At 42.9% G+C, this 14,134-nt stretch overlaps 1 protein-coding gene across 3 annotated transcripts in view; it reads right to left on the bottom strand.

Annotated features, from left to right (window-relative positions):
- Nucleotides 1–14,134, bottom strand: part of NEDD4L (neural precursor cell expressed, developmentally down-regulated 4-like, E3 ubiquitin protein ligase) — a 381,718-nt gene that overhangs the window by 169,068 nt on the left and 198,516 nt on the right. For all 3 annotated transcript variants that reach the window (XM_027525515.1, XM_027525516.1, XM_027525518.1), the window contains one exon: nucleotides 672–753. In XM_027525515.1, the coding sequence (XP_027381316.1) occupies nucleotides 672–753 (82 nt within the window). The remainder of the gene's footprint in view (nucleotides 1–671; nucleotides 754–14,134) is intronic.

Genomic DNA, 14,134 nt, shown 5'->3' with positions numbered 1-14,134 from the left:
ACACATACAGTTTTATTGTTAATATTTTTTATTTGTTTCCATGTAGCTAAGCAAGTATTTTGCTTCCTTTGGTAATACCTGTTTTAAGCTAAACCATTCCCATTGTTGCTACCAAATCCACAAGCCACTCCATTTCATTAAATATATTTTAAATGGCTTTAAATTTCTTTTCATAAACTAACGAGTCAACAAGAACAAATCCATGTTTTGCTTTATTCTTTGCAGGGAAAAAAACTGCTACTGGTAACAATGCTTCTTTGAATACCGCTTTTATAGTAAAAAAATCCATCTGCCAATCCAGGAGATATAGGAGACCTGGGTGTGATCCCTAGGTTGGGAAGATCCCCTGGAGGAGGAAATGGCAACCCACTCCAGTATTCTTGCCTGGAGAATCTCCATGGACAGAGAAGCTTGGAGGGCTACAGAGTCCATGGGGTCATAAAGAATCAGACATGACTGACCATGCATGCACTTAACTAAAAGCCAAAACCAGTGTCTTAGATTAATATTGAAAAGTTTGATCTCTGCTGAATTTATAGATTTCATACTAAGAGAGGTTTAAAATAAAAATACTGCCAGCTTAAAACAAAAACATCTACAAAGCTCAAAGACATAATTAAATCAGATTAAATTATGACTTAAATGATGTTTAATTAAGGATGGGCACTTACCTTTTTAATTGTTTTTGTTTGTACCAAAGCAAGTTCCCGATTCTCATCCGCTACGTACAGTGAAAGTTTCACGTATGGATCACTGCAAGAAAAAACAGGATTATACTTTTCAATTTAAGAATACAAAAAAGAAAGCAGCCATAACCTAACTGAAAATGCAAAAATGTCAGTTAGTGACCCAGTTTATGTAAATGTTACAAACTAAGCAGTAACATTTTCAGCATGCTTACCAGGGAAACATACTGAGAAAAGTTCCTGACCAAGGATGTTTATTTAAAACCAAAACTAACATGAAACTCGTATTCTAACTTTAAAGATCACCTTCTCTATTATTAAGTTAAAAGAATTAATTTGCTGTAGTTTCTTTTTTCTAAGCACATTCAGATTCTGGAAAGATTATAATTAAAATAATTAAAAATTATTAAAAGGCATATAAAATTTGTCCAGATTAGCAAAATCTAGCTCAAAAATTTAGTTTGCATCTTATTTTTATTCTGATTTCCATTATGTTGGTAAAAATTATTTTTCTTTCAGTGGAGGTAAAACAGGCATTGTTTATCTAAACCAACAAGTATCACCTTATAGAGTAAAAGACAGACACATATATAAAAAATTAAAGCCCAGTAAGTCAATAAGAGAGTTGCCCAAAGTTACAGACTGCAGTAAAGTCTTTTTTTTTTTTTTCCAGTTAACTTTCTTTTTTTTTTTAATTTAATTTATTTGTAGTAAAGTCTTGATTAAATTTCAGGTTTCCTGACTACAAGTTCCAGAGTTCTAATCATTTCCTTGGGAAACTAAAAACTTTTAGCCAGAAAGTATACTGAAAGGATACTTAATGTGGATTATCTACTTAGAACTTGGTAAATCCACTCATCGTATGTTCTAGAGTTGCTCATACTAGGATAGCTCAAATCTAGTTAAGCTAAAAGAATCTGGAATCCAGGGTCTTCTGTTTCACACTTGGAATCCTTAAATCATAGAAAGGGCCTTCATGTATTCAATCCCCAAATTTTCACACATCTAATTATCTATAGCTGATAATTTATTTTCTTCCAATTTGAGAATTATCCTTTAGTAGTTATACACTTCGGAGAAGGCAATGGCACCCCATTCCAGTACTCTTGGAGAATCCCATGGGTGGAGGAGCCTGGTGGGCTGCAGTCCATGGGGCCGCTAGGAGTCGGACATGACTGAGCGACTTCACTTTCACTTTTCACTTTCATGCATTAGAGAAGGAAATGGCAACCCACTCCAGTGTTCTTGCCTGGAGAATCCCAGGGACGGGGGAGCCTGGTGGGCTGCAGTCCACGGGGTCACTACAGGTTGGACACGACTGAGCGACTTCACTTTCACTTTTTAGTTTCATGCATTGGAGAAGGAAATGGCATCCCACTCCGGTGTTCTTGCCTGGAGAATCCCAGGGACGGGGGAGCCTGGTGGGCTGCCGTCTATGGGGTCGCACAGAGTTGGACACAACTGAAGCGTCTTAGCAGCAGCAGCAGTTATACACCGTGACTATTAACTCTTATTTTGCAACATCCAAGGTATTTCTAAAGATTATACGGAGCATTGTAAAATGCTAAAACATTGGTTTTTATTCTATAGCTCAATAAATAGGCTGTGAGGAAAGAGAAAGTGACAAAATGCAAAGTTTAGTACTAACAGAACTGTACTTGATATCCGAAAGACAGAAATCAAGAGTCAGTGAAAAATACCGTTGGTGTACGCCTGTAGTATTTATTGCTCATAAAACGCATCTTAGTGGAAGCTACAACACATCTCCTTAAACACAAAAAAACCCACAATAGAATTTGCTCTGTTATATTCTGAGTAGATATATATATATATATATATTTTAACATTCTGGTTTAGAAAAAGGTATTAGTTAACCCTCTGTCACTTATCCATAAACCATAGATACTTTTTCACTAAAGGGCATCTGACCAGACACACCTACTCCTTCTGATCTGGACACACTCAGCCTCAGAATAAAGACGAATCAAGAGCCAGGATGTAATCTAGGTTTAAAGACCCCGAGACCATCTTTCTAATCAGAGTGATGGTCTGGGCGATGATCAGGAGATTATTTCTAGGGTCAGTGTTTCTCTGGCTTTAGCATATGAGAATTGCTGGGGAAAAGGGACAGTTTAAACACAAGAGTGCTTGGGCTCCAACCCCAAGACCCCACAAAGGTCTAGTAGGTCTGGGGTGGGATCAAAGAACTTGCGTTTCAAACACCCACCCAGTGATGCTGCTGCTCGGGATTCAGGAATCACACTCTGAGAACTACTGCTCCACATGGTATCTGAAAAGAGTATTTCCCAGCTATAGACACCAATTTTCTATTTCCAGCCACCAAGTTATTGCTAAAAAGAGCTCACGGCCTGCTATCTCTGTTATCTCAAGAACAGCTCCCAGTCTGCCACAGAGGTGCACACACGCTCACACACACACACAGTCCCACATTATGGAGAAGACCATGACCTCTGCTGACCGCTGTCTCTTCCCTCCATGCCCCTTGGCTTTCATGATTGCTGCCTGTTACATAACTGCTCTAAAGAGCCAGGCACTCACTCTGATGGGGCATCCACCTTCTTCCTCTAATCACCTCCTGACCTCAGTTTATGCCCCCTTGAAGAGTTCACAGTGAGGGACACATGCAGTTGAGGGTGTGGCCTCTGAGTCTGGGACAGTGTCCCCTAGCCGTGATGAGGAAGGCTTGTCTGCGTCTGTCTTGAGTGTGCATCCAGGCAGAGGCAGGTGCTGGGTGACTACCTGAAGGTCTGACCAGGAAACTTCCTGGAAGAGAATTCAGGGTGAAGAGAGAACCAAAGGCCAAGGTGTGGGAGCTGGAGAAAGGAGAGGAGGGTGCACGTTCAAGGGGAGGGAGCACAGGGCTTGGGTAGGCTGCTGGAAGGACAGGGGGTCCAAGAGCCTGGGGGTGGTGGGAGGGAAGCCCTGCCCAGGGGCTCTCCCTTTCCGATGGCACAGCTGCACCACCGCCACCAACACGTGTCTACAGAGACCACACTGCCGGCACGCTAGTGCTAGTGAGCTGGGGAACCGGTGGGCAACAGTGAGGACCGAATCATCAACGGTCAACATGGACATTCACGCATAAAGAAGATACGGCACGTACACACAGTGGAATACTGCTCGGCCATAAAAACAAGAATGAAATGATGCCATCTGCAGCCAGCATGGATGCAGCTAGAGATTATCATACCAAATGAAGTCAAAAAAGAAGGACAAATACCATATGCTACCACATATATGTGGAATCTAAGCTATGAAACAGAGTCAGCGACGTAGAGAATAGACCGGTGGCTGCCAAGGGGTGGGGGTGGCGAGGGGTGGACTGGGAGCTTGGGATTAGCAGGCGCACAGTGGCACATCCAGGATGGAGAAACAAGGTCCCACTGGGGAGCACCTATGGGTGCACATATATCCCTATAGAACCTATATTCCTATATACCTGTATTCCTATAGAATGTAGGAACTATAGTCAACATTCTGTGATAAACCAGGAGGGAAAATATGACAAAGAAGGTACGTATATATCTATTCTAGTTGTCATGTATGGATGTGAGAGTGGGACCATACAGAAGGCAGAGCACCGAAGAATTGATGCTTTTGAACTGTGATGCTGGATAAGACTCTTTGAGAGTTCCTTGGACAGCAAGGAGATCAAACCAGTCTATCCTAAAGGAGATCAACCCTGAATATTTATGAAGACTGATGCTGAAACTGAAGCTCAAATACTTCAGTTCCCTGATACAAACAGCTAACTCATTGGAAAAAGACCCTGATGCTGGGAAAGATTGAAGGCCGAAGAAGAAGAGGGCAACAGAGGATGAGATGGTTGGATGGCATCACTGATTAAATGGACATGAACTTGGGCAAACTCTAGGAAATAGTGGAGAACAGGGAAGCCTGGTGTGCTGCAGTCCATGGGGTCACACAGAGTTGGACATGACTGAGTGACTGAACGACAACAATACGCACACACGTATATAATTGAGTCACTTGGTTGTACAGCAACACTTAACACATCATAAACCAACTATGGTGGTGGTGGTTTAGTTGCCAAGTCGTGTCCTACTCTTGCGACCCCATGTCAGGCTCCTCTGTCCATGGGATTCTCCAGGCAAGAATACTACTTCACTTAAAAAATTAAAACTTTTGTAAAAGATAGTTTAAAAAAAAAAAAAAAAGACATTCATGAATGGCCCTTAGCTCAGCTGAGTGAGGATAGCACCTTCCCATTTCACCAAGGGGAAGGCTGGAGCAGAAAGGTGCGATACGGACAGGGCATCAAGCATCAGAGAATGAGCAGGGAGATGCCAGCGCAGCCTGAGCAGCCGTCAAATCCGCCTCAACTACGAGCACAGCTGGAACCAGCACCACCATCCCCGCTACCACCAGCCCAGCACCCAGCCGCCGTCAAGCATCCATCTGCACCTGGCCAATACTCGTATGTAGCATCTCACTCCACTCCCACCATAAGCTTCTGAAGCTGGCACATGTTTCAGATGAGAAAATGAGAAAAATCAAGCAGCTTGTCCATGGTTAAAAAGGAAGGGAGGAAATGGGAAGGAACACAGGCATATTTGCTCCAGGATCCAACCCTCTGAGTGCCTTCCCTCAATATGCTACGCTGACCACCAACAGAGCTGCCTGAAGAAATGTCGAGGGGCAGGAGTTCTCAAAATTCTGCTGAGTTGGAAAACCTTATGTGCTGTAACTGCCATTATGACCTAATCTGTATCTTACTTATTTATTCATTTGGCTGCACCAGGTCCGAGTTGCAGCATGTGGGATCTTTAGTTGCAGCATTCGAACTCTTGGTTGGGGCACATGAAATCTATTTCCCTAACCAGGGATCGACCCCAAGCCCTCTGCATTGGGAGCTCAGAGTCTTAGCCACTGGACCACCAGGGGGCTGTTTTAGCTAGCTTATCTTATTTTCTTGTCCAACTCTGGTTGGGGGAACAACCAGACTTGGGCGGTGTCTTTACCTTTAAGGAAGATCACACTTTTGAGATCTTATCTCCTCCTCAACACTCCAAATAACCAGCTGCGTGACCTTGAACAAGTCACTTGAGTGCTCTGAACTTCGATTTCCTATCTCCCAAATCAAGAGGCTTGGACTAAATCAGTGGTTTTCATACGACAGATGCAGCAGAGCCCTAGTTCTGTGCAACTATCTCAGGATAACTACAGGTTAGAATTTTCACCTTAATCTGTCTTATACATTGGTTTTTCATATTAGAATTTTTTTTGGCTGGGGTTCTATAACTTAAAAAATTAAAGCCACTGGGCTGGTTAGAATATTCTGAACCTCAGAACAATTAGAACTTACTTTTCTTCTTTCATAGTAACAATAGCCCAGCCCATTTTAAGAAAATATGGACCAACTTCCTGAAGATAAACTAGGAAGAGAGAATAAAACTCTACTCTCTCCATCAGGGCATGAAAGGTGAAGTCCACAGCAGTGAGTATAAGAAACCATTCCTGATCATCACTTCAGTTCAGTTCAGTCCCTCAGTCGTGTTCGACTCTTTGCAACCCCATGGACTATAGTACCCCAGGCCTCCCTGTCCATCACCAACTCCAGGAGTTTACTCAAACTCATGTCCATCAAGTCGGTGATGCCATCCAACCATCTCATCCTCTGTTATCCCCTTCTCCTCCCACCTTCAATCGTTCCCAGCATCAGGGTCTTTTCAAATGAGTCAGTTCTTCGCATCAGGTGGCCAAAGTACTGGAGTTTCAGCTTCAGCATCAGTCTTTCCAGTGAACATTCAGGACCGATTTCCTGTAGGATGGACTGGTTGGATCTCCTTGCAGTCCAAGGGACTCTCAAGAGTCTTCTCCAACTCCACAGTTCAAAAGCATCAATTCTTTGGTGCTCAGCTTTCTTTATAGTCCAGCTCTAACATCCATACATGACCACTGGAAAAACCATAGACTTGACTAGGTGGACCTTTGTTGGCAAAGTGATATCTCTGCTTTTGAATATGCTGTCTGGGTTGGGCATCACTGGGGTGATATTTTATACATGTTACCCACTTCTAACACCTTACGTACCAGGTATCGAGAACACATCACCTGGGAAACAAGCAAAAGAAAAGCACGAGGTGTGGGTGTGCCTGGGGCTAGGCCGAGGAGCAGCGAGCCTCGTCACCAGCTTCTCGTTCACTGTCTTCACCTCAGATGACCTTCATCTGAAGGTGATGCTCTGCGGGAGGGGTGGGAGGAAGACTCCAGCTCCCGAGACTTCTTCACACTGATCCACAGAGGCCCCCCCGATAAAGGTGGCAGTTCCGGAAGAACCTACTGCCCTCTGAAGGATACTTATCAGACCCTTACTGTCTCCACACCTTTACTACAAAAGGTCAGCCAAATCCCGAGGCTGATGGTAGGTTATGCTCGAGGCTTCCCTCCCCCTCGCCGAGAACACCAGGTCTAGGAAAGACACATAAAGAAGCGCGTCTGCACCTTCTCTTATGGGGAGTAGATATAGGGTACAGCTGTAAGGGTAGAGGGTTCTGGTTTTTTAATGTTACTTCCTATATACTGAAGATTGTTGTTGCTTTTATTAACCATTAATACATAATACTTTTATAATTAGTAAAAAAAAAAAAAAAAAATCTGGAAGGGCATGGAGGGAAGTAGGCAAGACGACTGTGGGTCTCCTCCATTGGTGCTTCTTCATCGGTGCCTGTGACCATCTCCACTGGAGTCTCCAGTCTCAACTTCACCAACTCTCTAAGTGACCTTCAGACAGTCACTTAACGACTCTTAACTGCAGGTGGTTTGTCAATGAAATGGGAACAATTCCTAACTCAGAGTATCACTGTAAGGATCAGAGGATATTATGTACTAATATTAGTGCCCACTTCACCAAATACGCAGTATAAGCGCCCCATAAATGACAGCCGTAACTGTGATTCTGTTTTTCCGTCTTTCAAGACTTCTGAGGTTCTCTGTTGCTTCTTCGAAGCCCCTTGCTCCTGAGGTGATGGCGGATCTGACCTGACACGGATTACCTCATAGTATAAATTGGTGCCAAACACAGCACCTTAAGTACTCCGTGCCTCCTCGTGATTCATGCTTGTGGAAGCCCTAAGGGGATCTGGTGGAGATGAGCAAACTGGTCGTCTTATTTACAACAAAGCTCATTGCAGTTTACTCTTGACAACCAGTTACTGGTGTGCAGTACAGCTCGGGCCTGGCATTAACATTCCTCTCTACGAAGCTCGATGCTGTGTGGATTAGAGAAGACATTCTTTTTGTCAAACCTTTTGTTTTCTCTGCTGCGTACTGAAGCTATTGAGGTATTACCTTCTTTCTTTTCAGCTCTTCCAAGGAGACAAACTGATATTAGGATTCAAATAGCATCCTAGTACTAACTGAGTAGGGCTTCCCTGCTGGCTCAGCAGTAAAGAATCTGCCTGCAATGCAGGACATGCTGGTTCAATCCCTGGGGCGTGAAGACCCACTGGAGAAGGAAATGGCAACCCACTTCAGTATTCTTGCCTGGCAAATCCCATGGAGAGAGGAGACTGGTAGGCTACAGTCCATGGGGTTGCAACACAGTCGGACATAACATCGAATAAACAACAATACAGTAACTGAGTACTTGCTGTATTCCAGACAAGGACACAGGCATCACAGATAGAAGACACTGGCCCATCTGAATGGGGCACAGAACCTGGCACACACTGTGCCAAGTACTCTGGCACTCGACACTTATAAAGACTGCAGGGCTACAGGCCTGTTCTGATCTTAACCAGGTGCCAAGAATTCAGAGACGGGTCTCATTCTGCCTTCGCGGCCACTAAGCAAAAACAGCACACGTGAGGTCATTTCTCAGGCAGAGGTGGAGATAAGACTTGCTGGGTTCCCCATTGCTCAACCTCCCGGGCCACACTCAACAAGGACAGTTAGGCCTGATGTGTCCCTAAAGGGGTGACCCCCCCCCTCCATCTGAGTCACCCAAGTGCTCTATGATAAACCACAGAGTGGAAAGGCGAGTCCTGTTGCACCGATTACTTGCTCATTTTTTGCAGACTGGTCTTTGATGAGACCGAGGTACTCTTTTCAAGGAGGCAGGGGAGTGGGGGGACCCGGGAAGAGAGGAGCGGGAAGCTGCCTCCACTGGCGAAGCGCTCTGGGGGTTAGGTTCAGGCTGCACCACCAGGCCAGAACGGTGGTGCCATGTCCGCCAGCTAGAAACCTCTCCTTCCGAGAGGCTGGACTATTACGAGAACAGTGAGAACAGGTTTCGTTTTTCAACCATGCCTCCTGTGGGAGCACTCCACCATCACCTGAAGGAAGCAATCATTCTTTCCCATAAAATGAAGTTGCTTAATATGCTGCCGGGACAGTATGTAAAAACATCCCGTCTTTGTTCCCTGTGAGCAAAGAGCTGAGTCTAACTTAGCATATTACATAACACTGTAAGTCAAATTTATTTTGACTACCTGATGTATGATACACTAAAACTTAGCTAACCCAGAGAAAATTTCATTGGAAAACCTGTATTGCTGAAGGTTTCTGCATACCTTTCCACTTTTACTATCACAGTCAGTGTTACATAAGTTACTAGTATCTGTAATAAAGAAATAATGCAAGACACTCACAAACCAATAAGGAAAAATGTTAGCTAGAAACCGTGAGGTAATAAATCACATGAATATAGGCGATCATATAAAAATGGAAGTTTTCATCTAACAAGGGGCCACAGATTCAAAAGCTAACACTTTCTAAAAAGAGGCAGACATATTAATACTCTACTACTGCAAAAAAAATTATCACAAGTTTTTCTAGAAAGCAATATGGCAGGAGGTATCAAACATTCAAAGAATTGGTGCCTTTGATTCAACAAATCTATTTCTAAGGATTAATGCCAAAGAAATAATCAGAGATGTAGGCAAATATTTATCTGCAAAAGATACTCATTACAGCATCATATATAAGAAAAAATTAGAAGCAACTTTCCAGTCCAAGAAAGAAGTGATTAAATAAATTATGGTGTAATCATCTGCTAGAATATTATAAACCAGAAAATCGTCATTTCAAAGAATATTTTTCATTGGGAAAAAATAATCATAGTATAACATTAAGGAATACGCACGGTCTAAAACTGTGACTAATTCTATATATATGCAAAAGTAATTGAGAAAAATGGAGCTAAAGTTAGTCCTTCTTTCTAGATGACAACTTTATGAATTATGTTTATTTTCCTCTTTGTGGTTTTTATTTTTGCTAGATTTTCTACTGTGAGCAAGTACTACTTTGATAAGTACAAAAATTATGAAAATAACAATAATAGTTACATATGAGCTTCAACTATAATATACTCTTCAGCAAGGCATGAAACCTTGTAATTTCAAAGTTAGCCTACACCTTAATAAAAAAACCCAAAGAGCTTCAGATGTTTTTTCCTACCCAGAAAATTGCCTTAAATGGGTGACTACTGAAGATTTTTGAAAGAAATATGCACATACCTTCCAACCCTTGACATTTACTGAAAGGCATGAATTACACTCTGAAATACGTCACTTGTCACCAACACTGACAGTAAGTTGCTCTTAAATATGTATGACCTTTCAACAAATGCCAGAAAGGAATGGGTCTACTACAGACAAATGCATTTTTAGTTTTGTCCAAGGGAGCTCAAGAGGCATTAGAACTTTATATTATAGCTTAGGTGGAGGCATAATCCTCCCAGACTTGAAAGCCACCGTAATCAAAACAGCATGGTACTGGCACAAAAACAGACGTGTGGATCCCTGGAACAGAACAGAGAGCCCAGAAATAAACCCACACACCTCTGGGCAACCAGCCTTCACCAAAGGAAGAGAGAATCTACGATGGGGAAAAGACAGGCTCTTTGCAAGCAGTCCTGGGAAAGCTGGACAGTCGCATGTAAATTAACCAAGTTGGAACTCACCCTTACACTACACACAAAAATAAACTCAAAATGGCTTAAAGACTTAAAGATGTGACACCGTAAAACTCCTAGAAGAGCACATAGGCAAAACATTCTCTGACATAAATTGTAGCAATGTTTTCTTGGGTCAGTCTCCTAATGCAATAGAAATAAAAACAAAAACAAACATATGGGACCTAATCAAACTTACACACTTTTGCACAGCAAAGGAAACCATAAACAAAACAACAACCTATAGATTGGAACAAAATATTAGCAAATGATGCGACTGACAAGGGCTTAACTCCCAAAATATACAAGCAGCTTATACAACTCAATAATTTAAAAAAACAATAACAAAAAATGAGCAGAAGAAGATCTAAATAGACATTTCTCCAAAGAAGACATACAGATGACCAACAGGCTCATGAAAAGATGCACAGCATCACTGATTATTAGAGAAAAGCAGATCAAAACTACAATGAGATATTACCTCACACCAGTCAGAATGGCCATCATTAAAAAGTCTACAAATAACAAAAGCTGGAGAGGGTATGGAGAAAAGGAAACCCTCCCACTCTGTTGGTGGGAATGTAAATTGGTGTGGCCACTGTGGAACCAATTTTTAAAAACTAAAAATAGAGTTGCCATATTGATCCTGCAACCCTACTCCTGGGTATATATTAAAGAGAAAACTATAATTTGAAAAGATCTCTGTACCGCAAAGTTCATAGCAGCACTATTTACAATAGTCAAGTTACAGAAGCAATGGAAACGTCCAGCAACAGACGAATGGATAAAGAAGACGTGGTGCATACACACAGAATACCGCTCAGACAAGAATGAAGTCATGCTGCGTGCAGCAACATGGATGAACTTAGAGGTCATCCTACTAAGTGAAGTCGGAAGGAGAAAGACAAATACCGTATGATATCACTTACCTGTGGAATCTAAAATATGACACAAGTGATCCTATTGACAGAACAGACCCATAGACATAAAAAACAAGCGTGGTTAACAAAGGGGAGGGTGGGTAGAGGAGGGGCAAATCAGCAGACGCAAACCACTCTACGCAGAATGGATAACAAGGGCCTATGGCATAGCGTGGCTTCCCTGGTGGCTCAGTGGTAAAGAATCTGTTTGTAATGCAGGAGGTGTGGGTTGGCTCCCTGAGTTGGGAAGATCCCCTGGAGAAGGAAATGGCAACCCGTTCCAGTATTCTTGTCTGGGAAAGCCCATGGACAGAGGAGCCTGGCAGGTTACATTCCATGGAGTTGCAAGAGTCGGATACGACTTACTGACAAAACCACCATCACCACCACTGTATAGCCCGTGAGCTATATTCAACATTCTGTGATGAACCATGATGTCGAAGGATATGAAAAAGAATGTATGTATGCGTATAACGGAATCACCTGACACCAGAAGCTAACGCAACACTGTATATCAACTGTATTTTGACTTAAAAAACAAAACAAAACTACAGTTTGGGCATATTCTGTGACGCTGCTGAAAAACACACTTTTGGATATCTCAGGAATGATTCTGTTGTCTGGAGCAGTTGGTGGTTTACTTCATCCCAGCGCTTTCCCCGTCACTCAAGGCTTGAAATGGCTGGTCAGGATGAACCCTCTCCTCATCCCTTGCCATCTAAAACAAGGTTACTCAGTGGTCCCAACCCTGGATCCCAGGGACCCACGGGGAGCAGGGCGGGGTGGGGAGATGGGAGTACTGTAAGTGAACTGCTTATCTCTGACACATATATACACAGTTCTGTTTATCTCTATGTAGATATGCACCAGCTCATGAAAATATTTAAGCTAAAACAGTTTGCTTTTTTAAACAATTTTAATTAAAACCAATGTATTCTTATCTTCTGGTAGTATAAATATCATTCAGTAGTATAAATATCATTCATTCATGTCCAGACAGCCGTCAAAGGAGGTTGACAGTTGTGATGTGCCTTTATCTCCAGCATTTTCTCTTATGTGTTTTTCCCATGTATGTGCAATCATAAGAGATTAAGAAAACACTTTTCTTTTATGCTGCTGCTGCTGCTGCTAAGTCGCTTCAGTCGTGTCCGACTCTGTGCGACCCCAGAGACAGCAGCCCACCAGGCTCCCCCGTCCCTGGGATTCTCCAGGCAAGAACACTGGAGTGGATTGCCATTTCCTTCTCCAATGCATGAAAGTGAAAAGTCAAAGTGAAGTCGCTCAGTCGTGTCCGACCCTCAGCGATCCCATGGACTGCAGCCTTCCAGGCTCCTCCATCCATGGGATTTTCCAGGCAGGAGTACTGGAGTGGGGTGCCATTGCCTTCTCTGTTCTTTTATGCTAGTAATAGCTTAATAGAGCCAAGAGAGATAGCAACTCACAAAGTCCTAAGGGAACAAGGCACCCAGAAACTGCTCCCTTATCAGAAATTGTTCAGTAACTAATCCCTCAATAGAGTGTCCATCATTACAAAGGACTGTGGTAGGCACCAAGGGGGAAGGTCAAAGAAATGGGGGGCGGCGAGGTAAATAGATATAGAATCTGCCCTCAAGGAGGCTGTCTACCCCTGCTCCAGAGAAACCAAAGTCAGACAAGAGTGAATGCGTGTAACGCAGAGGTCACCTTTATGAAAGTTGGCTAGGCAGACATATTAAGAATTCAAAAAGTCATAAATTTTTATGATTTTTCTCAGATGATCTGAAATGCAGGGACAATCTTATGAATACAAACAGCAACTTGCAGTGTTATTTATTAAGTGCTTTCTAACTGCAGAGTATTGTGCTTGGTGCCTTATGTATACATCATCTCGAGTCCTCAGAATGACCTGGTAATAAGCAGCCATGAAATTAAAAGACGCTTGCTCCCTGGAAGGAAATCTATGACAAACCTAGACAGTGTGTTAAAATGCAGAAGCATCACTTTGCCGACAAAGGTCGGTTTAGTCAAAGCTATGGTTTTTCCAGGAGTCGTGTACAGATTTGAGAGTTGGACCACAATGAGGGCTGAGCTACAAAGAATTGATGCTTTCGAACTGTGGTGCTGGAGCAGACTCCTGAGCGTCTCTTGGACTGCTAGGAGATCAAACTAGTCAATCCTAAAGGAAATCAAACCTGAATATTCATTGGAAGGATTGATGTGGAAGCTCCAATACGTTGGCCACCTGATGCAAAGAGCTGACTCATTGGAAAAGACCCTGATGCTGGGAAGGACTGAAGGCAAAAGAAGTGGGCAGTAGAGGATGAGATGATTAGATAGCATCACTGACTCAATGGACATGAATCTGAGCAAACTCTGGGAGACAGTGAAGGACAGGGGAGCCTGGTGTGCTGCAGTCCATGGGGTCTCAAAGAGTCAGACACAACTCAGCGACTGAACAACGACAACAAAGCAGGATGTTAGTAATCCCCGTTTCACGGATGAAGAAAGGATGATGTCCTCATACATATGTGCACACGTGAAATGCCATGGAGCCGTTACAATGGGATTGACGAAATACTTGATGTAGTTGCCTGTGCTCTGTTTACAAAGAA

Source organism: Bos indicus x Bos taurus, chromosome 24 (genome assembly GCF_003369695.1).
Source record: "Bos indicus x Bos taurus breed Angus x Brahman F1 hybrid chromosome 24, Bos_hybrid_MaternalHap_v2.0, whole genome shotgun sequence".
NCBI lineage: Eukaryota > Metazoa > Chordata > Mammalia > Artiodactyla > Bovidae > Bos > Bos indicus x Bos taurus.
The sequence above is the reverse complement of the archived record's forward strand: the minus strand, read 5'-3'. Positions and strand labels throughout refer to the sequence as shown.